This window comes from Brassica napus, chromosome A7 (genome assembly GCF_020379485.1).
Source record: "Brassica napus cultivar Da-Ae chromosome A7, Da-Ae, whole genome shotgun sequence".
NCBI classification, from domain to species: Eukaryota; Viridiplantae; Streptophyta; class Magnoliopsida; order Brassicales; family Brassicaceae; genus Brassica; species Brassica napus.
In genome coordinates this window covers 25,039,194-25,067,117 of record NC_063440.1, presented here as the reverse complement: position 1 = coordinate 25,067,117, position 27,924 = coordinate 25,039,194, and the positions used below count along the sequence as shown (strand labels likewise).

General features: G+C 34.1%; 6 protein-coding genes across 9 annotated transcripts; all 6 read right to left on the bottom strand.

The window, feature by feature from the left end:
* Positions 1-786: 786 nt before the first annotated feature.
* LOC106354184 (NAC domain-containing protein 30) lies at positions 787-4,687 on the bottom strand. 3 transcript variants are annotated; one of them, XM_013794063.3, is made up of 4 exons: positions 3,756-4,687; positions 2,392-2,562; positions 1,716-1,987; positions 787-1,571 (listed from the first exon to the last, which is right to left on the bottom strand). In XM_013794063.3, exons 2-4 carry the CDS (start codon positions 2,549-2,551, stop codon positions 1,026-1,028), a joined length of 978 nt encoding a protein of 325 aa, XP_013649517.1. In that variant the 5' UTR covers positions 2,552-2,562; positions 3,756-4,687; the 3' UTR covers positions 787-1,025. The 3 variants fall into 3 exon arrangements, with proteins under 3 accessions (XP_013649517.1, XP_048592136.1, XP_048592135.1); XM_048736179.1 differs by lacking the exon at positions 3,756-4,687 and adding an exon at positions 2,670-2,753; XM_048736178.1 differs by lacking the exon at positions 3,756-4,687 and having other exon boundaries at positions 2,392-2,645.
* Positions 4,688-12,166: 7,479 nt separating this feature from the next.
* LOC106354183 (histidinol-phosphate aminotransferase 1, chloroplastic-like) lies at positions 12,167-14,149 on the bottom strand. Of its 2 annotated transcripts, none has more exons than XM_013794062.3 (6): positions 13,755-14,149; positions 13,590-13,673; positions 13,354-13,508; positions 13,183-13,280; positions 12,996-13,104; positions 12,167-12,918 (listed from the first exon to the last, which is right to left on the bottom strand). In XM_013794062.3, the coding sequence occupies exons 1-6, from the start codon at positions 13,956-13,958 to the stop codon at positions 12,345-12,347; spliced, it is 1,224 nt and encodes a 407-aa protein (XP_013649516.1). In that variant the 5' UTR covers positions 13,959-14,149; the 3' UTR covers positions 12,167-12,344. The 2 variants fall into 2 exon arrangements, with proteins under 2 accessions (XP_013649516.1, XP_022544894.1); XM_022689173.2 differs by having other exon boundaries at positions 13,354-13,521; positions 13,755-13,977.
* Positions 14,150-14,802: 653 nt separating this feature from the next.
* Positions 14,803-15,914, bottom strand: BNAA07G29710D. Its single transcript, XM_013796889.3, has one exon. The coding sequence runs from the start codon at positions 15,646-15,648 to the stop codon at positions 15,154-15,156; it is 495 nt and encodes a 164-aa protein (XP_013652343.1). The 5' UTR covers positions 15,649-15,914; the 3' UTR covers positions 14,803-15,153.
* Positions 15,915-16,149: 235 nt separating this feature from the next.
* Positions 16,150-19,378, bottom strand: LOC106354181 (probable F-box protein At3g22720). The gene is made up of 2 exons (XM_013794060.3): positions 17,019-19,378; positions 16,150-16,817 (listed from the first exon to the last, which is right to left on the bottom strand). The coding sequence occupies exon 1, from the start codon at positions 18,354-18,356 to the stop codon at positions 17,025-17,027; it is 1,332 nt and encodes a 443-aa protein (XP_013649514.1). The 5' UTR covers positions 18,357-19,378; the 3' UTR covers positions 16,150-16,817; positions 17,019-17,024.
* A 2,436-nt stretch (positions 19,379-21,814) lies between these two features.
* On the bottom strand, positions 21,815-24,300 carry LOC106354182 (probable magnesium transporter NIPA4). Its single transcript, XM_013794061.3, has 9 exons — positions 23,927-24,300; positions 23,692-23,748; positions 23,523-23,613; positions 23,287-23,447; positions 23,072-23,199; positions 22,854-22,991; positions 22,693-22,785; positions 22,485-22,590; positions 21,815-22,257 (listed from the first exon to the last, which is right to left on the bottom strand). The coding sequence occupies exons 1-9, from the start codon at positions 24,084-24,086 to the stop codon at positions 22,151-22,153; spliced, it is 1,041 nt and encodes a 346-aa protein (XP_013649515.1). The 5' UTR covers positions 24,087-24,300; the 3' UTR covers positions 21,815-22,150.
* A 1,071-nt stretch (positions 24,301-25,371) lies between these two features.
* LOC106354180 (sucrose transport protein SUC1) lies at positions 25,372-27,788 on the bottom strand. Its single transcript, XM_013794059.3, has 3 exons — positions 26,377-27,788; positions 26,228-26,291; positions 25,372-25,785 (listed from the first exon to the last, which is right to left on the bottom strand). Exons 1-3 carry the CDS (start codon positions 27,619-27,621, stop codon positions 25,568-25,570), a joined length of 1,527 nt encoding a protein of 508 aa, XP_013649513.1. The 5' UTR covers positions 27,622-27,788; the 3' UTR covers positions 25,372-25,567.
* Positions 27,789-27,924: the final 136 nt, after the last annotated feature.

Genomic DNA, 27,924 nt, shown 5'->3' with positions numbered 1-27,924 from the left:
ACTTACGAGAAATTTGAGTTCACCATTTATTTAATTTTGTTATATTGTTTCCTTTTTTTTTCTTTTGTAATTTGTTATATTTTTTCTTGGTCTAATAATATTTCATTATTGTTTTATTTTTCTCATTGTTTTTTTTTTGACAAATATTTTATTATTGTTTTATTTTTCTCATTGTTCATCTTTTTTTTGGGCTACTTTTGTTTGTTTTACCGTTTTACATGCTATTACAAGTAAACAGGCATATAAATAACAAGCTTGAATGGTATGAACTTGCTCTTTTAAAAAAAAATAAAGAAGAAAGAATGGTGGGCTTAGCCCGTAGCGCTAGGAAGGCAGCGTCATTTGTAGTTCACATGGATCAAGATCTCTCAGTGTGGTTCACAGAGTCAATATGAGTCTGTAATGTTGATGATAAAAAAAAAAATGGTGGGCTTTTGTTTTATAAATCTAGGTTTTAGTTTTTTAGTGCATATATGTATATATATTTACCATGTAATTATTTTCAAAAAAATATTCAAATTATTAAATTTGATTTCTAAACCAATGTTTTTCTTAGTAGGGTATGGTTGATAATTTAATGTGGTTGTGGAAATAAAGACTGTGTAAAGCATTCACAACACTTATACAATACCACATGGTGAGCATATAATTTGAATTCAAATCGTACACTGGCATGATTTATATATATGATATTTATTATTGCCACTGATTGAGGTTTGAATTATGAGCACATTTTACATGTTCCCCTGGCTACTAGGCCACCATAGACAGATTTGGCGTGCATTGTCGTATAATTATGAGCACATTTTATTAGAATCAATGGATATACAAATTCGAATAACAAAATAAATATTAATCCCCCAAGGGATAGATAAAAAAAAATTCCACCTTTGTGAAATTCAAAAGGAAATCTCTACGTATTAAACACAAACTTGTTTTACAAATAGACAGTTATAAATGTTATTCTTCAGATGAAACAATTAAATCATAAAAACAAATCAATATAGTATATAATTTTATATTTATTACGAGTCAGGGAAGCATCCAAGAGAATCATGAATATTTGTTTCAACCTCATGACTATAGTTTTGATGCATGGAAGGGAAGTTCTGAGCCGGATTATACGACTGCGTTTCGAACGAAGACATTAGGGCATTAGGGTTTTGTGGATGTGTGACTTGTGTCTCAAGCAAGCTATCTAGTGTTCTCCAGTCTACACAGTTGAAGCTCTTCTCTTCTTCTTGTTCGAATCCCTCGTTTTGATCTTTATTCGTCCCTAGACTCGGTGATAAGCTCGGGCTGTCCAGCTGAGGGAGCTCGATATTGCCATATTGATGCATCGACGAGGATACATTATTGACATTGTAGTGGTTGTTGCTCATGAGCATTTGGTTAAGGTTATGGCTCGATGAAGAGGCACCGATATGATGACTCGAGTTCATTGTCGCTGAAGATGAGTAGTTGTTACTACTATCAACGTGGTAGAGCTGGTTCTGCCATGGCTCGTACCCTAATGGCCTCTGGTTTGGAATCGGCTTCCTAAATGCTCGACACACGACCCAACCTTCCTCCTACAGTTCACAAATAAATGATATAGAGTCCATTTAGGCTTGGCTTTACATTATTAGCTCGATTGTCTAACATATGGTATATAGTTAAGGTTATTAGATATTGGTTTGATATTATATACTAAATTAGAGTCTTAAAATGTGTACCTGAACCGGGGCAAGCTCAGAGTTTTGGAGACGGTATTCGTGCATGATCCAGTCGGATTTTCTTCCATTAGGAGCTCGACCTTTGTAGTAGACAAGTGTCTTCCGCATTCCTATAACACTGTTTTTTGAAAGAACCGCCTTGTCTCTGCCGGTGGCCTTCCAGAACCCAGCGGCCGTGGCTCTATTGGTCCTAGTCCCGGTCGGGTACTTCCTGTCCTTGTGGCTAAAGAAGTACCACTCATTTTGCTCTTCATACCCTAGGGTGCATCTCGCTGCAATGCAACACCAAATGTTAATGTCATAATTTTTCTTACACTTACAAAATATTAGCATAATATTAAGAAGACTGACAATAATGTGGTTAATTGTATTTGGGCGATAAAAGATATGATTTCAACTTTCCCACTTTCAACCAAAATATCAACTAGTTTAATTTCAAATGAGATATTATGAGTTATGATTGTACTACGTCTCTTAAATTTTCATTGCATTGCAATATTCTTTTCACACACGTTTATAAAATCTTAGTCAAAGAAAGTAGGCTTTCTCATTCATTTCGCATGCCAAATTCATCGCACACTATTGGTTTTTAAAGATCGTATTAAGTAAACAATACTGCCATTCCATGCAAAAGATTAATGACTGATAATCATTATACAAAATACACGTTAATTACCTTGAATATCCCATGGCTCCATTTTGTAGAGATCAATCTCTACAATGACGTCTAAAGCACTTTTCATTGAATTGATCTTCCTATCTAGGTAATAACCGACGAGTTCTTCCTCTGTCGGGTGAAATCGGAATCCTGGTGGCATATGCATTATGTTATCCATCTAAAATGATCCTGTAAAAGTGTATAAGTCGGAAAACTGTTAGAGAAATGAGTAAGGAACGAGATGGAGAAATGAGAGAGAAGAGAATGATATGAAGCAAATGTATTTGTATATAAACCTAAGCGTGTCTTTTTGGAAGCTATTGCGAAAACCTTAGACAAACAAGGCACAACCTTAAAGTTTTGTTTTGGGGACCAAAACCAAAGCCTATAACAAGCTTCTTATATTTAATTAAAAGAAATGGATGGAATGGCTCTTGGGTCCAATGGAATTCCAAAAGCTGTGCTGGCTAATGATAGTGATGTTACACACGGACACACATGATAATATATTAAAATATCTATAAATATACACACACATACTATATGTATTCACATGTAGATAGATAATATCTAAAATCTTAGATCTTTAAGCTTAAGGGTATAGATATTATATGTTTCTGATGATGGTTATGATGTATTTTCAGGGGACCACCAACATGGAGGAGCGCTTACTATTTTGCAATAATAACAAAAGTTTGATAGTGAAAATTTTTTGGATTTTTTTCTTAGAAAATATTAGGTTTGACAGTTTAAGTGTTTTTTTCGCCTTGTACATACTGAATGATGCTTTTAAACGAAAAGATTAATTCAAAGTTTATACACTATGTACTATATAAACTATAAAAGCTCTAAAGAACATAACATAAATTGGTTGGTATTGTAAGACCTAAAATATACAAGCACTATATATTGTATATGGAGAATAATCATATAAAATGGATATATAGCCGAAAAGCTTGACGGGTGGAAGTCACCGAGGTTGATGTTCCTTTGAGTGTATTACACACTCTTGTGTGTGTTTATATCCCTATACTATCGATATATTATTTTTAATGGTGCAACAGCAATTACTTTCTAAGAAACAATAATTTCGTTGAAATAGATTTCGAAATTCCCACCATTACTTTCATTTTCCCGTTTACTCTAATTTTGTGGTCAATGTCTACACATATATACACATTTGCATACTATTCAAGATATGAACCTTCCAAGTTCCAACCCAAATACAAAACGATCCCATACTATATGTATGTAATAATGCATATTTGATGAAATGAATAAAACAGAAACTATGGATACTGGTTCATGCAGTATCCATATGTATCATATGTATTTTTGTGTGTGAACAAAAAAACTAAAACGAATAATGGATTGAAACTTACAAGTTAATATAGATTGGACGAAGGGCTTGTGGGAAATACTGATATATTTTTGTAAGCGATTTCAACAAGAACGATCTGAAATAGGGTAGCAAAAGGAAGAAGGAGAGGAGGGTTTGAAATGTCTGTTGCGGATTGAATGATGAGTCTTTATAAAACAAGGCAAGAGATTGGCTTTTGATTAATTAGATCATATGTATATGGACCATCTAGAAATCTTAGAGTGTATATATATAGGTTTTAGGTTTATGATGTGAATATGCTTATTTATATCAATGGAAGTGTGTGTCATGTGGGTGCAAAATGATGATATAAGGAGAGGGAGAAGAAGAAGAAGATGGAGATGGAGCAAGAGGGTTTGATTGCGCGTGGGATAGACATCTACGCCTTGTTTTTGGACGGCTCTATCTCTCTCTCTAACCGCAATTTTTTGTTTAAAGTTTTTCCAAGCTTCTCCACTTTACCGGCAGTTACTGCACAACCCAACTTTTGTTAGTTGTCTATTGTTTACTAGTTTTTTATTACATCTCACAAGATTAAAAATCCCTTTTCATTCTTATCTATTATATACCAAGTTATATATTCCCTCTGGCTTTTTTATACGATGTTTTAGAAGATGTTTTTGTTTCAATATGTATGATGTTTTTAGAAAATTGATGTAAAACTATTAAAATAAATTATTAAAATATTAAATATTAATATATTGTTTTTGTCTTATTAGTTTAGAATAGCAATGATAGTAATTTTGGTTATTTTTTATTGTAATCCAATGCTTTTAGTAAAAGTATTTTTTTCTTAATTTGTATGTTAAAACTAAAATATCATATAAAAAGAAACAAAAGGAGTATAAGATTAGCGATTCTTATGTGGCATTAGGTTAAATAATAAAATGCTCTGAACATCACCGAACAGTTTTATAGATTGCAAATTTCAATTTGATTTAATTTGATTGTAGTAAATATTACAAACGATTCTAGTAGTTTAGTATTAATATTATAAATTACTCTCCAGGTTTGGACTGTATGCATAATGTATTTTTTGTCATCGTATATGCATAATGTATATATAACTAAGTGTAATTATTAACAATATAACGATAAATTTTAGATATATGTTTGCTTAATCTGGGGTTAATATATGTCCTCGGTAACCCATTGATAAAACACGTGAGTAAAAAAAATGGGGACAACGAAAATAACTATATTGAGTGTACCTATCAACGTCGAAAGAATTTACCCGCATGTACATTTTATGGGTTTATTTTTTAAAAAGAAATGTTCGTTTATGGATAACTACGTAAATCTCACTCAATATACTGCCGCATCAAATTTTATAATGTAATATAGGAAATACATAATTGATAATTTTGAGTCTTAGATCCAATGGAAACCATACAATCCCAAAATTTCTTTTCGGAAAACTATTAAAATATTTTCGGATTTGTAGTAGCCCTAAAGGAATGAACGTTGGCCATTAAACATGACGAATCGTGTCCGTTTGTAGATTATATTAAAAACAACAAGAAAAAAAAAAGAGAAGAGTAAAACAGATGAAGATGTTCTTAAGTCTTTCTTCAGCAATCCAGCTCCCATTGTCTGGTTGGTGGCGCCGTCCTTAACAAGTGTCGCTCTAGATGCAGGACACGTGGGGGAGAAGAACTGTTTCTATTACATAACTAATCATTTGTTCCTCATCTGATCTCCGCTTATCCCGGCCCCACCAAAGCCGTTGGCTGTCGTTTTACTGTATTTACCTCACCCTTTCGGCTCGTGACGTCATCTCAGTAACTCATCGAGTCTCTATAGTCCCCAACGAAAAATCCCAAAACTGAAGAATCTTTTTTGAGTTAGTGAAGAGTATGACAAGGGAGGCACGAAAATCAAGGAGAAATGGATATATACAAAAAGAAAAAGGAGTTTATACGATAAATAAGAAATGAGTACTAAAACGGGAAAGGAAAATTTAAAAATGGGAAATGAATTGAATAAAAGCTGGATTTCAGAAATGAGAAAAAGGGCACTTGATTTTGGTTTCAGTTTCACATGCAGGCCTACTTGTCTAGTGTCTACTGCGTGAGGGAGAGCTCTTTCACAAGGATTTACCCACAAACCCTTTCACACCATTCACTTTTTCTAATCAGAATATACATTATATATGTGCCTCGATCCCCATATTTCCTTCTCTAATCATAATGTCTCTAACTCTCAAGATAAAATTTTATATAATATTCCCCCTTTTTGTACTTGTTACGGGCTCTTGTGTATGACAATAATAAGCATGCCCTCTAATTTGATGTACTATCTATTAAGTAAACATTGATTTATGATGGGTTTCATAGTGTTTATGAACTAATACATAACATAAGATATCAGTATCTGAAATGCGTTCCATTTTTAGAACAGATATACCTTTTTGCAATTTCGTATGTACATAAGGTATATTTCTCTATAATGAACTATACATGGTCAAAATTATAGTGCGTGTGTACTTAAAACTCTCTAACACCGATTATAACTAGGGTTAACGGTAATTATTGGTGTTAGTAGGCAAGTAGCCTACTTAATCGAATAATTAACGATGCATTACAAGTTAGTGTTTGTTGTTTTCACCCGGCAGAGGTCAACGTGCCGCTGTTCTCAATTGAAATTCTTATCTCAAGTTTTTTATCCACTAAAAATGAACTGTAGAAGTTAGTGACGCCACTGTAAATTGCTGAATATGATTCCACCATCACTATTGGCTGGCCGGTTTAATAACTTACGATATTTATTGAATTATATTAAGTAAAAATGCTATTAAAGCATGCTAACAAAAGTAATTGATACATTAGACGCACGATTTTTTTGGAGGCTGCCACTTTACCGTCCACGAATTAAAAGGTTATCAATATCACGCCAATATCGTGAAAATGTGATACATTGGTCCAAAGACTCCAAAATCTAGCCTTTTTTCTGTTGTAGAATTTGAGGCAATCCTTGATCCTAAGAAAAGTTTTATCCCGTAGAGTCAAACAATAGCACGAATATCTCAATTTGATTAAGTGATTTTTTAAGAATGCTTGAATTTTTGTGACCGGAGGCATAGTAATTAAACTGATTTTGACCGACCAAAGTTTCAACATGCCAATTAATATTTAAGTCGACACATAGAATATTCTAATACACAATAGTACTTATATCTGTTTAACAAAATAACAACTACTAAATAATGTCGAGTACCGAAATATAAGAAACATATCTATTGTAATTTGTATAGAAAGCATACAAATCATTTCAGTATCTATGTGTAAAAACGAAAAAGAGGAAGAATCGCGGATATAAAATTCGACTAATCATTAATTTGACATAGAAAAATGGGAGGAAACATGGTGAAGGCGTTTGAAGTCCATCAGAGTTCAGCACATCTTATAAGGTTAATGGACAAACTGGTGCGAAACAGAATTTATTCGATCAAAGGAAGAGGAAGGCGTACGGTTTGACAAAGCCATGGAAGCGTTCAAGAGAGTAAACGGATTCTCTGTTGTTTTTTTAAGTCAAAAGTAGATTTCATATAACCAGATTAATGACCATATCTATTGTAAAGATTTTTTTTTAAGAAAAATAACTTTTATGTTCTCTCAAAAGACTGCAACTAATTTCGAAACCAAAGCTTCAAATATAATCTATGACCTTACATATATGTCACAATTAGTATTCGTTATCCTTCTTTTGAGTTTTGACTAATTGCTAACAACGAACCATGCAGGCTAATGGAGCATGTTTTTTTGGACAAGAGATATACTATTTAGCTCATCATATTTATATTTTGGTATGCAGTGTGCTGATAGCAAAACTAAAATTGTGTTGTCTCCGATGATGGACCAAATTTTTTGAAACAAAACAAGTCGATTTAGTTTGCAAACAAATTAATCCATATTGTTTATTATCGTCATTAGAATTAGTTTAAATAGCTATCTAGTTGGTTTTTTTTTTTTTTTTTTTTTTTTTGGAACATCTATCTAGTTGGTTAATTTTGAAATTTTAAGGAGAAATTTTCGTCTAAATGGGTCCATAGCTCAATCAAAAATATAAATCATGAACTTAATCTGATAAAATCATTACAATCTGATGTGATCTACCGACCTTTCACTTACCTTTTATATTTATGTATTGTAGTCTATTTCTATTGGACTGCTCATCAAACTCCCAACAGATAATATACTGGACTATAAAATTATGGCCGCACACCGTCTTTCCATTGGTCACTTTGAAGATTAGTCACATGATATTATATTATATCCGAGAAAATCAACAATGGTAATACATCAGCTTACCAACTCTTATTTTTGAACATCACTATTTAAACTATACAAGGAATTGCAATATTAAATAAATATTTTAAAACAAACACCTGACATCAGTTATAGAGCAAAGCCTAAATATCGAGAAATATTTGAGAATTTGTATTATGCATGAATCAACTATGGAGCAATGCCTAAAATATCTTTTCAGGGGATTGACTGAAATGTAAAATAAGATATTTCGGTGATATGTATGATAAATAGAGTAAATAAAGAAGAAAGTTTCCTGAAAAAGAAAGAAATATATTTGCTTTGCCTGGAAGAGTTAGCTTAGGATCTTGTCTTAGATTCTATCCTAACTAAACTTTGAAAACGACCTGTATCTAGAAACAGCCCCCTATATACACTTTATTTTATTGACCACTTATATAACATATAAAAGACATGATTTTTTTTAATATAACATATAAAAGACATATAAAAAAATAAAAGACATGATTTACCACTTACATATGTATGTAGTTAAAATTATACGTATGAAGTTATTTTGTTACACGAAAAATATTGTTCCTTATACATGTTGGTGCTTACATCATTTATATAATATAACGCATAGGCAAGAAGTTCAAAATTTTCAGAACCTAAATATTTGAAAATAAATTGTAGAACTTATTTGGTGACAATTCACTTGATTCTGATGTGACCCAAATATATTCTGAATGGAAGATAAAATCGTGAAAACTTAATTACAATTATATACATGGAACCGAAGAACATGATCATTTATATTAACAGTTCTCATATATACACATACGGGTATATTGCATGCAATCAAACTTCGTAATTATTCTGTTTTTGTTGTTTGATAATTAAAATTATTCACAGCTCTTAAAATGTGAAAAAACTAATGATAGATAATTCACCAATATATCATTTTATTCTATGTATAATTTCTCTCTATTTTTGATGGTTAACCTTTTGAGAATTCGAGTCATATGTTTAAATTCTATTTTACCTTTAACCAAACAAACAATTTCACTAACTGTAACAATTGTTGTGCTTATGAGTTATGAATCACTGTGAATAAGTTTATCTTAACATTTGCACCCCAAAAAAAATACACTCTGAATAAATACCATTCGCTCATAATACTTTTATATTATTTTTTCTCATAACATCAAAGAAATATATTTGCACCCTTTTACCCAAAAAGATATATGTGCACCCTGAAAGATATCATATCCACCAACAAATTATTACCAGCTGATCTTAGTGAAACAATAATAATTAAGAAATAGAAAGTCATTATTACTGATACTCATAGGCTATATATTAATCATTAACGAATTTTAATTCCTCCATAGGCACTTTTGAATTTGTCTTTATTTGAGAATGTTCGGGAAATCTATCTCTCTTTTATATGAGAGTAAATTACACAATTTATGTGAAGAATCTGAACACTATAAATAAACTGCGAACACTAATGTATAGTCCATTTCAAAGTAACATCTACATTTACTCCTCAAGTGAAACAAAATTTTCAGAATGTAGGTTTTAATACGTACTCATGATGTATAAGTTATTAGCTTAATGAATGGCTTACATGTGTATCAGATTCCAAATGATATACTCTTTTGAGAAAGAAATAATTTGTTTTTTTGTAGAAATCTGTGTTTGGAATCCGAGTTAAGCATATATATAGAGGCATTTCAGATTCGAAACACAGATTTCTCCACAAAAAATGTAACTATAAACTAATTAACCAAAAAATGATATGAATTATCAAATGGAAAAATAAATTAAAATAAAATTGATGATAACTCCGAAATGGCTTCTTTTTTTATTAGTTAAACCATGGCGTCACTATTTCTTTTAGCACATCACTATTTTCTTTTCATCTCATTTTATTTTTCTGACAAAATTTTTATTGCAGTTGAAATTTTCGAACAAGTAACTTGTTGACAATGAAAAAATAAAAAGATTTAAAGATAACCCGGATTCGATTCCCCTTGGTCACCTAGTATTTTATGGGCTTCTTGGTGGATTAGTCATTGGACCTAGAAAGCTTTTGGAATTATACCAATATTATAAAAAAAAATAAAGATAAACAAGAATTTGATGATGAAAATGGTAAAAAGAAAATTAAAAATATTAATCTATTAAGATTGAAAGAGCAATTAAATTGGCATAAATAATAATTAATGAAAGTTATAATTAGCCGCAATTAATAATGAACGACGGTGGGTGAAGATCGATCACTATTTCTCCAAGTGACCCCTACAGCCTCCTCTACTTGTCTCCCTATTCCACATCCTATTTGGTAACCATTGTCAAGATTTCCCATTAACGTTTGATTTTTAATTTGGATAATCTTTAGTGTAGATATTTGCTACTAACATGTAAACACAATTTTTCCTTTGGTGTTTGAAGGGAGATCAGAAGTGAAGAGAAAGCATGTTGGCAAATCTATGGTTTTTTGGGGCGGTTTAGTGGGACTGCTTATAAACCTTGGGATTTTCAGTGTTAATTTGGTGAGATTGCGTCTCTATTACAATACATCGTTCTACACTATTCTAATTCTTATTATTATATAACTTTAATTATTTAACCAATTCTACTTTTGGAAATGTTCAAACGTTTCTCATTTTTTTATCATTTGTTTTGTATCATGTTATGAGTAAAATCAACGACAACATAAAACCAAATAAGACCTTCCAAAATCCTTCTTTTTCTTTCTCTCTATTCATTTTTATCAGTTTTGCCTGTACCGTACAAGTTCTGAATTTTGTTTTCTTTTTGTTTATAATTTTGAGATAAGCTTAACAATAACTTGGCTACCTGAAAACGATTTTTAAAGTTTCCAAATATTTATCCAAAACATTTTATGAATCAAAACAGAAGGATTAAAGTAGAATGTCGACTGTGATATTATAGCTCAACATTTGATTTTAAAATTATAGTATAGTTTAAGAGCCAAAACAAACTATTTAAAATATCTCAATAAATGGATAAGTGAAATTCAAACTTTATCCAACTATTCTCCAGAAGCCATAACAATTGATAAATAAGACGAGGAAACTGAAAAAAAAAATGTAATGATGACAGAAGCAAACACTTCTAGAGGTAAGAATGGAGCAAGAGAGGCTCTGATGATGGCATGTCGGCCCACACCCCCCAAGTTGTCTCTTTGATCCTATTGCTTATTTCATACTTATTCCTACATCTTTTATTTTAGTTTTCTTTTGTCTTTCCTTTAGGTCCCTTTACAGCTTAATTATTTAAAGTTTATAAACTTTTTTATAAAAATAATGAACTTTTCTTATAGTATTATTAATAGTTTGTTTGATGGCATTGGTTAAACAAGGGACAAAAAAAAATCTTTTATTTTAAAAAATACTTAGTAAGACAAATCTCATGATGTTTGTATAATAAATTGCAGAATAATTAAATGAATAAATTTTAGCCAAAAAAATAAACTTGATATAAATATAAAACACTAATTTTTATTAGTAATAATGTACTCCCTCCATTTAAAAAATGTATAAGTGGAGTTTTCACACATTAAAAAACATTTTAAATTTTGATTACAAATGCATTGTTTTTTTGTAATTAACTAGTGCTCACAATTTTTTTCCAATCAAAATTTAATAAATACAATTAACCTTTTGAAATTTACAATTTATCATTGTTACTTAATAAAAATGCATTAAAATGTAAAAAATGTATTTTTAAACAATTTAAACATAGATTATTTTGAAACGAATAGAGTACTAATTATAATTATGTTTTGTTTTTAGGTTATATCTTTAACACCAACTATTTATAGGCAGGTAAATTTCAAAATGTGAAATTTGATCAATATTATTAAATTACAAAAAAAAATGTTAGAACTATGTTCTTAGAAAGTGAAGATGAACAAATGGTATGTCATTCATCATCAACATCTTTCTAACTTGTTTGTGGCTTAATAATGAAGTATGAGATTATGCCGAATAGTACAATAAATGAATTATGGATTGAAGAGAGACTACTGGAGTCTGGAGTTCGCACCTTAAACAGAAACAAACAGTTTGGACCTGATTCCGACCAGACCAGACCAGAACTCATATTAACTAACTCCTAGTCATCAGTCACATATCAAAAATGTCTCACTTTCAATGTCTTATAGTTGGGCCTTACATAGGCCCATTATCAAATCATAAATTACAGTGCTACCAGAGATGTTTCACTTATTGCAAATATCCAACAACGTGAAAACAAAACAAAAAAAACACAGGAGAGGTTTCAATGAGTTTCAAAACAAACGAGTAAAGTCAATAAAACTGCTTAAGACAATCCATGAAAGCATCAGTGTGTTCAGGCTTCCCAGCAGAAACTCTGACAAAACCTTTAAGCTCTTGACTGTTGTAATGACGAACCATCACACCCATTTTAGCCAAATCTTCCTTCAGCTTCTTAGCATCCATCCCAGAAGTAACCTCACAGAGAACAAAGTTCGAATGGCTCGGGAAAGGATTCAAGAAAGGAACCTCTTTCAACAGCTTGAAAAGTCTCTCTCTTTCGCGTACCAAAGCGTCTCTCACATCTTCTAAGTACTTCTCGTTCGAAAGCGCTGCTAATGCCGCTACTTCTCCTGCAACGGAGACGTTATAAGGCTGCTTTGCTCTCCACATGTACTCTATTATGCTCAAAGGAAACGCTCCATATCCAACTCGGAGCCCAGCCAAACCAGCTCGCTTGCTGAAAGTGCGGAGAACGATAAGGTTTTCGTACTTCTTCACCCATTTCATTCTTGATTCAACTCCAGAGAACTCAATGTAGGCTTCATCTAGGACAACGAGTATTGGCATGTCTAGAATCTTTAACAGATCCTCCTCGCTGATGATACTGTAACAAAGAACATAAACTCGGATTTAACCATGAAGGACTTAACTAATGATCTTCTCTTTTGTGTGTTTAGATACCTCCCGTCTGGATTGTTGGGGGAAGTTAGGAATATGCATTTGGGTTTCTCTAGCTCCACAACTTCAGCTATGCGGTCCACGTTCAAGGTGAAGTCATTGTTCCTTGGTACTGTGAAAGCAAAACAAAGACCAAACATGTCTTAACACCATATGTTAAGATAGAGAGTGAATGTAGAAATGTTTTCACCTTTGATGACACCAGCTCCATTCACAGCAGCGTCAAAGACATACATTGAGAAAGTAGGAGGACAGTCTATGATCTTCTCACCAGGATCCAACACGCATCTGCAAACACACACACACACACAGTTTAGTCAGGAGAAAGAAACTCACAGTTTACAGAAGAATGAGGCAGAACCTCATGATGAGGTCGATAAGTTCGTCAGCGCCACAGCCAACAAGGATGTATTGAGAGTCAAGACCAGAGTCATGAGCGAGTGCGTCACGAAGTCTGCGGCTTTGAGGGTCAGGATAGACGTAAGGGAACTTCATGTTGCCTAGTGCTTCAAAAACCTAAAGAAAGCATCTGGAAAACACTAAAAGGATTATCCTTTTTAAAAATCATCAACGTGTATGTGACTGAGAGAAGCTTGCCTCTGGAGGAGGACCATACGGGTTCTCGTTAGCATCTAACTTGACAATATCCTCAGGTTTTCTTCCTAATTGAGCAGACAGAACCTAAATTACAAACAGACAAGAAGCATGTTTTAAAAACATGAATCCAATCCAATCTAATCATCTGAGGAATGTCAATATTACCTCAAAGGGTAAGATTGGCTGATAAGCAGCTAACTGCCTCAAATGTGGACGGATGAAAGAGTCTCCCATTGTTAAGTTCTTGGATTCTTCTACGCTTGAGGTCTGGACACAGCAAGGCCTAGTTATGTTTTGTCTTAAAGCTCGAGACTTTCGAACATTTGCGCAGGTGTACGATGGAGCGCCCTGAAGATCAATCACACCCATCTGTTGTTGTTTCGTTCTGCGCAGAGCTGTACGAGGAGAGTGAGAGACTAGCAAGTGAGGTGAAGATGGAATCTTGGAGTATATTACATGAAGGTAGTGGGTGGAATGAGACAACCCCACGAACACGAGAAGAGGCCGTCGCAGAGAGCAAAAAGCTACGATTTTTCTATTACCCACTTACGATTCGTACAAAAGTTTGGATTTTTTTTTTATTATTATTATTCTGCAGAATCGGACTCAGCCCGAAATTGAATCCGTGACCCGGTTTGGAAGATTCGGGTCGGGTGGGGGATTATAGGAGGTGTGGTTGGTCAATAGAGTAGTAGACTGACTAGTAGGTTGGTAAAGGTATCGTGCGGGGTCTATTTCTTCTTGACTTTGTATTAAATGGTTGCAAAGTCTTCTTCTTTGTATTATCTTTTAAAGTCTTTTCTTTTAATAATTTTCTTCCATTCTGAATTTTATGTTTTCTTTCATGGTCATCGACAAAAAAAAAGATTCATGTTCATCTTCAGAGTATAAAAAGGTTTTAAATCTCTCTATGTACTTTAATTTTACATGCATAAATAAAGTACAAAATGTCAACAAAAAAAGTTTAGGTTTCTTTGAATAACATAAACAATTATCAAAATGAAAAATATTTGCTATAATAATGAGTAACGTTGCACCATTATAGGACACAACTTATATTGCCTCCGGTTTAACTACAAGTATTTAGTCAGTACGATCACATATTTATTAGTGATATCAAAACTCTATCATAAAAAAGGCAAATATCAAATCAACACAAATGGAATGTTTCAAATAGAATCACTCGAAAGTTTTCTGGCGGTAAAATGATAAATAACAATACTTTCCAATGAAACCTTTTCACTTTCCTTTGTTTGAAACATAAAAATATCCGGCCTAGCCCCTCTTAGTCTAACCCTTTTTTATTTTTCACCTTATAAAATTCATACATATTCAGACCAAACCCCACGCAATAAACAAAAGAAAAAGACAAGAAACAAATAGCAAAAAGACTCTTCGAATTCCAAATATGTTCTTCAAATTCAGGGACCTAATATTAATTCTTGTGAATCACCCACACTACAAATGTAACTTTGTTTTAAAGACAATTATAGCTTCTTTCTCGATAAAAGCCCCGTAACTTTTGATTTCTACAAAAACACCCCTCAAATATATAACGGTGAGATCACCGTGGATGAGTTTTCGCCGGCGATCTCCGAGATGAACTCCGCATAACAAGAAGCTTCTTCAAAACCCTCATCAACACGAACACGTTAGGACTCATCTTCTTCTTCGTTAACTTCATGCCGCCACCAACGGCCACGGCAGGGCTCTCGTCGGAAAACAAAGACGCTTTCTTCTCCCCGCGGTCTCCGCCGAGCTCGATCCTTAGACTCTGGCTTCTCGGCGGCAGCTCTTCGTTGAGAACTTCCCACAACATATCCATTTTCTCCTCTGTTTTATCACTCCAAATACTTTTCCTCTCCACGTAAGAGAAGCTCTTCGCCTGATCGTTACCATCTTCCTTCTCCAAACCTCTGTCGTGATCTCCACGGCGGAGATTCTCCGGCGAGTGTTTCCACAGTGGAGGTGAATCGGTGCCGGAGGGAAATTTGGAAGAGTCTTGGGAAGCGAGCAACGGAAAGCTAAACTCTTCGGAAGAGACATTGCTCAGAGCCATTTTATGGGATCAAGAAGCTAGAAAGAAGAAGAAGACCAATGAGACAACAACACACAGTTTGGGTTTTGTTGTTTGTGATGTTGGATTCGTTGTTCTGTCTTTTTTTTTCTAGCTCAACTGCTACAACAAGTTTCTCCCCTTTTTTTTTCTCTTTTGATGTGCAGAGGAATATTTGGGTTTATTTGAAAATATGTAATTATGGCGATCTTTTTCATATGGGTTGAGTTTATTGTATTTTGGTAACATACTAAATTTTTGTCTCTTGTAGATAATTTTATAAAATATTATTTCCTATTGTAATTTTACATTTTAGGTAGTTTATATTTTATAGGTGAACACGTATTCCTCCATTTGTGATTTTCAAATCGGATTACAGTTAACATAAATGCGGAAGTTGAAAGATTTTAAAGTTAAGAGACTGTGTGCTGTTGTTATATAGTTAAATTAAATTAAATTGGTGATTGACTCTCTAAGTTATGAAATGTATAAAGAAGTTAATTGAGAGGGACATAGCGCAGTTTCAAGTTAACATCTCATCTACCAGCGGAGTGATTGATTGTGGAAAGATGAACATAAAACGTTGTCTCTATAATGTGACCATCAATGTTATAACTCCACCTCATCAGTATACTATTTCTTCAAACCAATTGACTAACCATGTGTGTTTCTAACTTTCAAATTCTTTTTTCAAATAGTTAAAACCAACCAATGGAGAAAATAGAAGAACTAAATAAAAAAGTCAAAGATTCAAATATTGAATTGTAAACCTTCGGTTTTACGCAAAACCCATCTCTGTTTTATAACAAAAAGATCTTAAAAGGTCACAAAAGGGCTTATGAGTGGGTGTGTGCTAATGCCAGATGCTTTGATTGAATTCACAGAATATTTACTGAGAAGAAGAAAGAAGATCCAATCGTCCTCCTTCTAACTTTCCTCGATCTTCTTGAACCATCAGTATTGGATAAGACATATGAACCAAGGTCCATGTAGATCAAGATAAGGGAAAAATAGGTTGATGCTCTCTGGCTTGTAGTAGACCAGAAAACAAAGCAATAACGCTTTTATGATAACATGAGCGATTCTTGGCGTCTAAAAGTGGAATGCCTTCTGATTCAAACCCATCTTCATTGGCATACTTGCTATCCGCAATGGTAATATTACCGATGAACCTGCAGTAACATAGCAATAACAATTAGTTGCAAACTCCCAGAGGGATACAGACACTTGGTGCTAAAATTTTGATGATAAAATTTAAAAAGGCCTAGCAGAAACTGTGATATGATTATACAATAAAATATAATGAAACACAACAGGCTTTTCCACCAGATAGAAAAGAAAAAAAAAAGATTTAACGGGTGAGGAAAGATCACCTTGCGTTACAAGGTAACATATCTCGTCTTCCTCCACCGACGACCTCGGCTTCCACGACCTCGGCTATTGCTAAAATCAGTGCACTCTATCTCCAGCCAGTCCCATTCGTCATCTTCTTCGGACATCATGCCATCGTAAATCTCTGGTAAATACATGTTGTCATTATCCCACGTTCCATTACTAAGTCGTCTTCTATGACCCAACCCTATTCCACGATGAAATTTGCCAAAATCATCTGACTCAATACTTTGCTGGGGGAACTGAACCAGACTTGGAACATAGTTGAAAATATGTTCATGTCTAGAACGCGCTCTTTCAAAAGGGATCTCTGAGTAATATTCATCTTCCTCTCCAATAGTGAATGCAACTTGCTCATGAGGTGAATCACACAAGGCCACTTTCTTATCTTCGTCGATTAAAACACTCGTATAAATATTTAATACAAAGTCCATTGCAAAGGATTTGGTCCATGACAAATCTGATTCACAAGTAATATCCATGTTATTGGTCACCCACATCTCCATATTTGAATCAATCCAACGTAACACTGAGAGTTCTTCTCTAACAACTGACAGAGCCCGATAACGACAACGCCTAAATGTGAGAGGAAAACGAATACGTCTAAATCTCTCTCTCGTAAAATCAAAACTGAGTAAGTCGCCCTCCTCTTCGCCATCAGAAGAAATCCAGTAAGCATTTCCTTTCAAAGTCACACCATGAGACTCTTTGCTGATGCAGTTACAAGCATTAATACGAGCATCAAGAACTCTCCACGAATTAGAGTTTAAATCATAGATTTCAAATACTTCATCTTGGACGTGATCGTAGTCGTAATTTATATGGTAAAACATCAAAATTTTGTAGCTGCGGCAAGATTGGTTAATGTTTCCGTATCCTAACGTAAACCTAGAGTCGCCAGGGAAAAACATGCTACCATCGGTGTCGTTGATCCACCTTGTTTGCCCTGAACAAGGATTCCAAACCACGAGTTCATCGTCCAAGGTGGTGCATAGCAACAAACCATCGCAGTGAGAAACTGAGTGTATATGGGTATCTTCTGAAACAGTATAATCTCTTAGGCTAAGTGCATCGCTAAATTCTATTGAAGGAGGAACAAACTTCAGATCTACGCTCGCAAAAAAAAGCCTATGTTCTGTCAACATGAGAACGAGAGGCTGCTTTGGAGCGTTACGAAAGTGCTTCTCGGAGAATCTTTGGTCTTCGAAGAATAAAGTGTTCCATCGTCTGCAAATAGATCTCCATCGCATCAGAGATGTGGTCGGAACCCTAGATAGTATTTCTTCTTCTAAATCTGCCGGAAGATAGAATGTCATCATTGTTGTTTCGATCCCAAGGGGAAGAATAAAAGTTTTGTGTCTCCTAAGGAAGATGAAAACGGCTCGATGGGAGGGGCTCTCTCTCTCTTTTAGTAGAAATTAGGGTTTTGAGTTTTACAACTTTCAACCCAACCTATCTAAACTATTAAAACAGGAGTACAAATAGTACTTAACCCTGAGTTTTCCTCAATAATTACAAGATAATGCCACTGACCCTTTTTGACATTTAACTACTTTCCTAATTTATCCAAATTCGTTTACCTTAATAAAATTAAACCTCTTTTTACCAAACTTGATCTTTGTTTAAGTTGGACCTATAACTTTTATTAAATCTTTAATTATAACATATAACCAACCTGTCAACCAAAATAAATAAGCATAATATTATCCACATTTTTAAACGATAGTGCAATGTATGATTACTTTGATTCTAAGGATTTTCATGTTAGTAATGTGATTCATCTAAATACTGTTTAAATAACCACCAATAAATCAATCAATTGTAAAAGTTTATGTCTAAAGTTTGTTTCTGTGATGGAATTTGATCTCAGTATTCTATAAAATACTACCAAACGAAACCGAGAATAATCGCAATGCATGTATCCTAAGCTTTAAAATATTTCCGGTATATATATAACGTTAATGCAAGAATAATACTAAAATCAATGATATTCAATAGCAACTCCTATATTTAAGCAATCACATTAACTAATACGATATCAATCTTAAAAAAAAAAAATCTGCACTTGCCTAATTCATGGAATATTCTTTTTTTCTATATACTATAAAAATTGGAAATGTGTCGATTTAATCCAAAATTCCAATTACATTTAAAACAAATATTCCACATACCTATTCCTAAGGAACTAATCCTTTCACCGGAAAAAAAACTGTTTGCCTATCAAATTAGGCTTAAATGATTTTTATTAACTATCCTCGCCTATTTTTGTTACTATTGTATCATAATTATCCATCTATCTATCTTATTAAAACTCAAGTACAAAATTGGAGTGTTTGGAGACTTGAATAGGACTATTAAAAAAATTTGGAGTGTTTGGAAACATAAATTGTAGTCTTTTAAAAAAAAATTAATTTTGTTTGGAAACAAGGATAGTAGTATTAAGAAAAAAAAAGTATTGGGCTTATGTTTTTAAGAAAAATTAAAAGTCCATCATATTATAAAAAACTATCTATCTGGGCGAGATTTAAAATATACGAAAACGGGTCAATCTAATCGCCTAAAACTTTTTCTTTTCTAAACTAACCATAAAACAAAATTAAACTTTATACACATATTTCAAATCAAAATAAATATTTAAAGTTGATTAAAAACTAATACATATATTCAAAAATGGATTTTTACTAAACTATTTTTCAATAACCATTATACAAAAATGTTGTCAATATATATAATAAAAATACAATACAAAGCCCAATTTGAAATACCAACTCAAATTATCGTTTTTATATTTCCTATTAAGTTTTATAAATATAATATATGTAATTATTTATATGATGGCACGTATAAAATACTATTAATTATATGATTACTTATATGATGGTACGTATAAAATACAATTAATTATATGATGACAGTATACGATATATAATAATGAATAGGGATGAGATTTCGGGCACCCATACGGGTTTGGTTCTGATCGGTTTGTGTTTCGGGTTTTCGGAGTCAAAGATTTAAGCCCTGTTAGGATGTTTCTAAATTTTGGTTTGAGTTTGATTCGGATCTATGCGGGTTTGGTTCGCGTTTGGATAACCCATTTAAATTATTTTTAAAGTTTTAAATCATTATCTATTTTAAATTTCTCAAAATCTATAAATAAAATAATATATTACCTATAAATTTGAATAACATATGTCAGAATACCTAAACTTAACATATCAATTGGTTTGATTTAAAATTTTGGATACGGAATCAATAATTATTTTAAGTATTTTTGGTGATTTGAGTATACTTTAACTATTGCAGATATTTACTTTTGACTATATATATATATATTTTCAAGTATTTAAACCAATTTAAAAGTATCATTCTTAATGTTTTATATACGTTAAATCTAAAAATAATTAATATATATATATAAGTAGATAAATCTATTTTTAGATAAATTCGGGTACCCGAATACTTTGGTTCGGATCAGATTTGGTTCTCTAAATAACAAAATTTTGAATAATTCGAATATTTAATCAATTTATGTTCGGGTTTGGTACTATATTTTCGGATCGGTATCGGTTCTGTTCTTTGGATTCATTTTGTAAAACCTTAATAATTACATGAAAAACAAATATCAACATATTTTTCAAAATGTACATCCGCGCGCCTGCGCGGGTCAAAATCTAGTCTTGTCTTATATACAAAAAAAAACTTCATTTTGACGGTGACGGTGAATGATCCTTAAAAAAACTTCAAATTAATTTTTTTTCTTCTGTATATTACATTTTAACCATCAATTTCAATAATATATAATTAACTATAAGTATTAAACCTTTTTAAAAGTAAATAAGAAATACACATTATAAATGCAAAACTTTTGTGGTGTTTGCTGACATGTGAAAGTTTTGAGTGGAGTTCGGCCCTCCGATGCTATCTTAGTTTTCTCGAATTTTATAGTACTTCTATTTATCAACATGCACTTAGAGTTCACGTATGCATGGAGTTATGTCACATGATGCTACAATTGTGCTCACCACTACTCAGCTTTGGGCTTACTTGCCTTACTATGGACATGGCTTATCTTAAGCGAGAATTTAAAAAAAAAAAGGGTATGATATTCATTTCTCTCTTGAAGTGAATACCCTCTCTGTCTTTGTTAATTTCTTGTTAGTCAAAGCAAGAAAAAAAACTAACTCGAGTTTGTAAGCATAGTGAATGATTTAATAGGCGATGATGGTCCATGCCAACAAGAATATAGGAAATGAGACAGAGCAGGTGAAGCTTTTGAGAAAATTCAAAACCCATATGAGTTAATGATTAATAATGTGTGTTTCATCAATTTGTATTGGTGCATCAAGCTCCTCCATCTCTGATCTCTCTATATGTATGGCCTCTAGCTAGGTATTGCTTGAATCTATACGACGCAAATCATATTGCCAATGAATTAAAGAAGGAAGAACAAGTAATCTATTTTTGGAGTTTTAAAATTTGGAAGGTATGTTTATAGTTGTGTGGGAATACATCTTTTGCAACGTGTCATTTCTCCATCTTTTCAGCTGGGGCTTTGGAGGCTCAGAAAGTGAAGGAGAGGAAGCTTCAAGCGAGTGTTAAAAATATGGAAAACGCCATCACTTGCTAACTGCTTTGCTCAGTTCTGGTCACTGTGGTTCAGACCCTTGTAATATGATATCACGCAGTGTCATTTTATGACTACATTTCTGATGCCTCTTTGTTTGTGTTCGTTTTTTCCCATCGCCTGATATGCATGAGCTCTTCACACACACATCGATAAAAAAATCAATGATTTAAATATTGAATTGAAAACATTCAGTTTTAAGCAAAACCCATCTCAGTTTTACATTGAAAAAGAAATAATCTAAAAGGTCACAAAAGGGTTTATGCGTGGGTGTGTGCTAATGCCATATGTTTGATTGAATTCACAGCATATTTACCGAGAAGAAGATGATCTGATCGTCCACTTTTTACCTTCTTGATCTTCTTGGACCATATGTGATTGTTAGGACAGAAGAACCATGGTCCACGTTCATTGTAGATCGAGATAAGGGGATAAAAAGTTGACGCTCTCTGGCTTGCACTAGACTGGGAAACAAAGCAATAACAGCTTTTAAACTGACATGAGAGACTCTTGGCGTCTAAGTGGAATGCCTTCCGATTCAAACCCATCCTCATTCGCATGCTTGCTTATCCGCAACGGCAATATTACCGATGAACCTGCAATAACATAGCAACAACGATCAGTTCAGTTGCAAACTCCTAGAAACTCCAGAGGGCATACAGACTAAGATTATATGCTCAATCGTTAACAGAGAGCTATATTGCTCAAACTTTAGATAGGAGTGTGTAAATAAATACATGTTTACTAATAGCTGAGAGAGTATAGGATAATCTAAGTTCTCATTTCACATAAGAAGTGCTACAAATTGAAATGGAATACGCACCCTCGACCATGTCCTTCGTTCTATGGAGAAGAAAAGTGCCTGAAAGTATTGTAACGAATCCGCACATTTCTGTGACAATTTGAGTACCGTTTTGCCTATCCCAGTCCTGTTCAATAAACACAAAGCACATAAAAAAAGAGTTATTTGATTCTTGTACCATAGCAGCAGTCCACATGTAAACTATCTACGTTTTGTGTCGGAAGGTTACCTTAAACATGATAACACTGGCCAATATAGTTAGTGATGTGAACATTACGTAGTATATAGGAGATACTATAGCTGTATTGAATGTGTCAAGAGCCTGCAAGTAATAATGCAAATAGTTTAGTAACTAAGGAAGACATCTAAAATGAAGCGCAATTACTTTACCTTGTTTAAGTAGTTCAACTGGGTTATCACACAGGTTAGTACGACCAAGGTGAATACCCAAGTTTGAGGATAAAACAATTGATTTGTTCCAGAAAATGTCAGCTTTAATGCTATTCCAAGTGCTTTTACGCTCATCACCTGTGTTCACATGTTTGATCAATCACTTGTTCTTTGAGCAAAATAGAATATACAAACTGGAAATATCGAAAACAACATACCGATAATGATCCCACAAGGGAGCAAATAGCGATGTAAACCATTACGTTTGTCTGCCCGTATTGGGGCACAACGCGGATAATAAGAAACACAGCCGCCCCGATAATAATGCTCGCATAGAACATGAATGCTGCAACAAAACTAGACCAACGTTAGAAAAAAAAAATTGACTGTAAGGAGGAAAAAAACGGATCAATAGGTAGTTCAGACAATGCACCTGGTTCAGTTGCAAGGTTCCAAACTTCAAGCACAGAATCAATCTCCTGTTCTTGAGGAGCATGTAGGACAATTGTAGTTGAACCCACAACACACAAGGCACAGCCGAGAATTCCAAAAACGTGTAGTTTCTCTCGTAATATAATATGAGCCAAGACAGCACTGAGATCCATCGAAAAAGGGTATAAGAGAAACATCGCATGTAGAAGAGTCAAAGACATGAGCATATTCTCTTACCTGATGATGATACTGAGTGCACCAAGAGGAGTGACAAGTATAGCGGGTGCAAAAGCATAAGCAGCAAAGTTGGCAATCTCACCAAGTAACACTACAAGTAGGAGAAAACAAAAGAGTATCAGTAAGTAGAAGGTTTAAGATTAGCCAACGCCAAAGGAAGAGGACTCACTTGTAGTCATGCCGATCCACCAAAGAGGCTCGTAAAGATAAGAGTAGCCACCAACACCTATACAATGTGGGTGTTAAGTAAACCTCAACAGAGGAAAGAACACACAATAAAGCTGAGATTTTTCAAATACAATTAGAGAGATCCCAGCTTCTTCCTAACGAACACATGATAAAGGTGGGATCTTTCGATAGAATTAGAGGTCCCCATAACAAAAGCTACTTGTTCAATTGAATACCTGCCCTAGTGCCGGTGGTGGCGGCTTTCTTGAGACCTTTCTTCTTGACGATGAAGCTAGCTCCGATGAATAAACTAGAAGAGATGGCCAACACCAAACCCTTGATGTTATCAGAGGACATTCCTCTGTACGAATCACGCCACCCTCCTGATTCCGCCATTCGAATTCCCCAAAGATCGAAACTTTCTTTCTGAAACTTCAAAAACCCTAAATTGGCGAGATCGGATCGAAGCTAGAGATGTTTTGCGGCTCTGGTAAGAAAAAGCGAAGAGGAGGTTGCTTGCTTGCTTGGTAGATGGATGTTAGAGGATAATTTGCTTTGGAGGAGAAAGTAAATTACTGATGACCCTACCACCGTCACTTCCCGGCGCCACCACTCCCCTTTTTTTTGTTTGTTTTTTACTTACAAAAACAAAATTTAAATATGGTTTACTGTTTTTATTTCTTTCTTTCTTTTATTCTATCATTTAAATTACGTTAATATTTTTGTAAAAAAAAAATAAGTTGAAAAGTAAAAACCGTAATCTTTTAGGCCAAAACATTATATAATATTAATTTGATCATATCCTCATTCTTATATATTAGTTAAGATTTTATTGTGAACTTTGTCACATTGGTTATTGTATTACGGTTTAATTAATCAGAAAATAGTTGTTTGTTGTAAAAAAAATTATATATATATATAATTTTTTTTATAGTGTTTGTGCAATTAAGTAGTTAGGTTTAAACTTTGAAGCCTAACTACATATACTATAATTTGTCCCAAAAAAACTACATACACTATAATATGTTTCTTTCTACGATAATCGATCTAATCCTCGTTACAATATAGATACGCCTTAATTAAGCCTAACTACACTATATTTACAATTTCTGATAATATAGATTTTGTGCCGAGAGGAGTCTATGCAATCGTTTTGTTACAAGTGTTGATATATATATACACATAGAGTTTTTTGACCCAAAAAAAAAATATACACATAGAGTTTACATTACACTGAGAGGTCTATGCAAAATCCTGAATGATAATGATGTTGCCACATTACTGCTTAGAATTGATAATGAATGTCACCGACAAATTATGTTCTATGAATTCAAGCATTTGTTTATCAGTTTCCCCACCTAAAGTTATACACATATTGAGCAGGGCCTTAAAGGCCCAATGTTTCAAACACTGGGTCCAGATAAATAAGCTCGATATAATCAAACAAATAAAAAGGGTTATTTGTTTTAGACTGAACTAGTGGTAATTTTGGTTACCGGCTAAGTTTGATTATTTTTGGGGGCTTAGAAAATCATAACACCTATTGCAACTTTTTCTCCATGTTTAATGCATTGTCACAAAATTAATTACCAGGATTGATTTCTTATGCTAGAGTTCTTTTCTGTAGTTGGATCTTTCCTTTACCATACTCAGACACAAGTTACCAACGATCAAACAAACATTAAAAAGAAAACACAATCTATTTTAAATTGATAATCGATAACAAGAAAAAGAAACTAAACGGAAGAGTGAAATACAGACAACCCAAGGTTATTATGCATTATTTTTTTTGTTTTTTTTTGGGTTTTGCAATTTTGAAGTATACTGCTGTATTTGATGATGAGGTTTATAAGAAAATTAAAACATAAGAAGTAAAACTAATGGAATCCCATGGCTCCTGAAGAGGCAGGTGCGTCCGGAGGCGGTGAAGGTAAAACGGTAAACGCTAATACTCCACTGATCGCCGCTGCAATTGCTCCCAGTATAAACGCCGGTAGGTTTCCACCGCCAAAGAGCGCGTCGAAAGGTCCTCCTCCTAGTGATACTATCATTTGTGGTATCACAATCGCCAAATTTAAAACTCCTAAAGAAAGCCCTGTAAAAAAACAAGAAGAAAACAAACAAATTTTAATTATTTAAGTTAGAAATGAAACTTTTTTTTTGTTTCAGCTATATCAGGTAAATTACAGAAAATTCATGGGTAAAAGATACATGAACGAATAACATAAAGATGTCAATAGTATCACTAAACTAATAAATCCAATTAGACTTGTAGTTATTATATAACGACAGAAGGTTTTGAACAAGTTAGTTACAATGAAAATTTGACTCCCTCGTTTTTTTGGCAAAAAAAAAGGAAAACTAAATTTTAATTAGATATGGATAAAGTTGAAAACATATCTCTCAGTAAATTTATTCAATTCAAACGTTTGAACTTATTTAATGCTAATTAACTGGTCACACATTGTCAGACAATTAGATTTTCTAAAATTAACGAGATTTTTAATATATTTTGTAAATAAATTTATAAAAATTACCTTGGCCGGCGCCGGAACTGCTTGAAAATATGGAGGCTAGTGCAAACGGAATACTGAAAGTAATCTGTAAAAAAAAAAGAATTTGGTTAATATCATATATATAGACAAAAATGTTAAAACACAATAAAAGACAAAAGCTGAACACTTACAGCCAATGGTATACCAAGAACAGCAAAGAGACTCAACGCTCCAGCTCTAATACCGGGCGACGGTCCGGCATAAGGACCTGCTATTTTCCGGTAATCCGCCGCCAACTTTGTAACAAGAACCGTCATGGCCAAACCAACAGCAAGAATGAAGTTCACAATCCCCCAAAGCCGTTTAGCACCACCCACTTTCCGACCAATCCACTCAACACCAAGTGACATGAAACCAAGAACAATAGAGTTAAACATAAGTCCCAACGCACCAGAGTGCACTCCTTCGTTGTACAGCTTCTTCATTCTATCGTCTCCTTGTGAGCTTCCACCGTACACTTCACGTCCCATCCAATCAGTATCGAACAAAAGAAACGGGAACCATGCGATCCAGTTAAGAGCCGTGACGATCAAAAGCATCCACATGGGACGTTCCATGACTTTAAACGCTCCAAAGATTTCTCCAAAGAAAGGAACAGTCTTAGTCTTCTCCTCACCGGGGTTAACCGGCGGAGGAGACCATTGTTTATCTTTAACGTACCAAAGAGACGTGACGGTGACGATGAGGAGGAGCGTGATGGACAAGAAGAAACAGCTCTTGAGATTCGCGCAGTATATATCGCAAGCGTTCGTCATCGCGAACGGGAACATTTTGTGTAGGTTCGTGTATGAACCAGCCGCGTATCCCAAAACGTTTCCAACCGCCATAAAGAAGGAGAAAACCGCGTTTGCGACTCGCGTTCTTTTAGCGTCTCCCGCGGCTAAGTCGGCTAGAAAAGCGCGGCAAGGGCCTTGGAGAGTGTTGTTGGCAACGTCGAGGATCCAGAACCCGAGAGCAAAGACCCCTATGGCTCGAACCCTCGGCGTTTGCTCGAGCTTGTCACCCATTTTGTACCCGATGTCGGCGGCGTAACCGATCAAGAACACGGCGACGGCGACCAAGGCGGCTCCGGAGGCGATGAAGGGACGACGGCGACCGAATCTCGACGTGCACCTGTCGCTGTAGTAACCTACGATGGGTTGAACAATCATGCCGGAGATGGGACCGCATAGCCAGATGAGGGAGGACCATTTGTGAGGGATACCGAGAAGTTGTACGTAAGGAGTGAGGAGAGAGAGCTGCAGGGCCCACCCGAACTGTACACCGGCGGCGATGGAAGCGACGGAGATGATCTTACGGAGAGGAGATGGCTGGTCGAAATCTTCCTCGATGGACTGTGTCTCTAGCGCCGCCGTATCTTTAGCTCCCATTTTCATACAACACAACAAGAGAAAGTGCAAATGTTATAGAAGAAAAAAAAAGATAAAAGAAAATTTGTTTATTTTTCTTTTTTCTTCTTTTTTTTTTTGGTTTTCTGTCTTTTCTCTCTGTTTTTTTTTTGGTACAGAAGGTTGTGTTTTTTTTTTGGTGATGAAGGAGACGAGAGGATGGTGTTGTATTTATAGTGAAATGAGGAAGGAGGAGTAATTTTTTTTAATTATTTTTAAAAACTTGGAGATGAATATTTTTCGGTCAAGAGACTAAGTAAGAAAATTAATTAGCATGAGTTTCTGTTCACG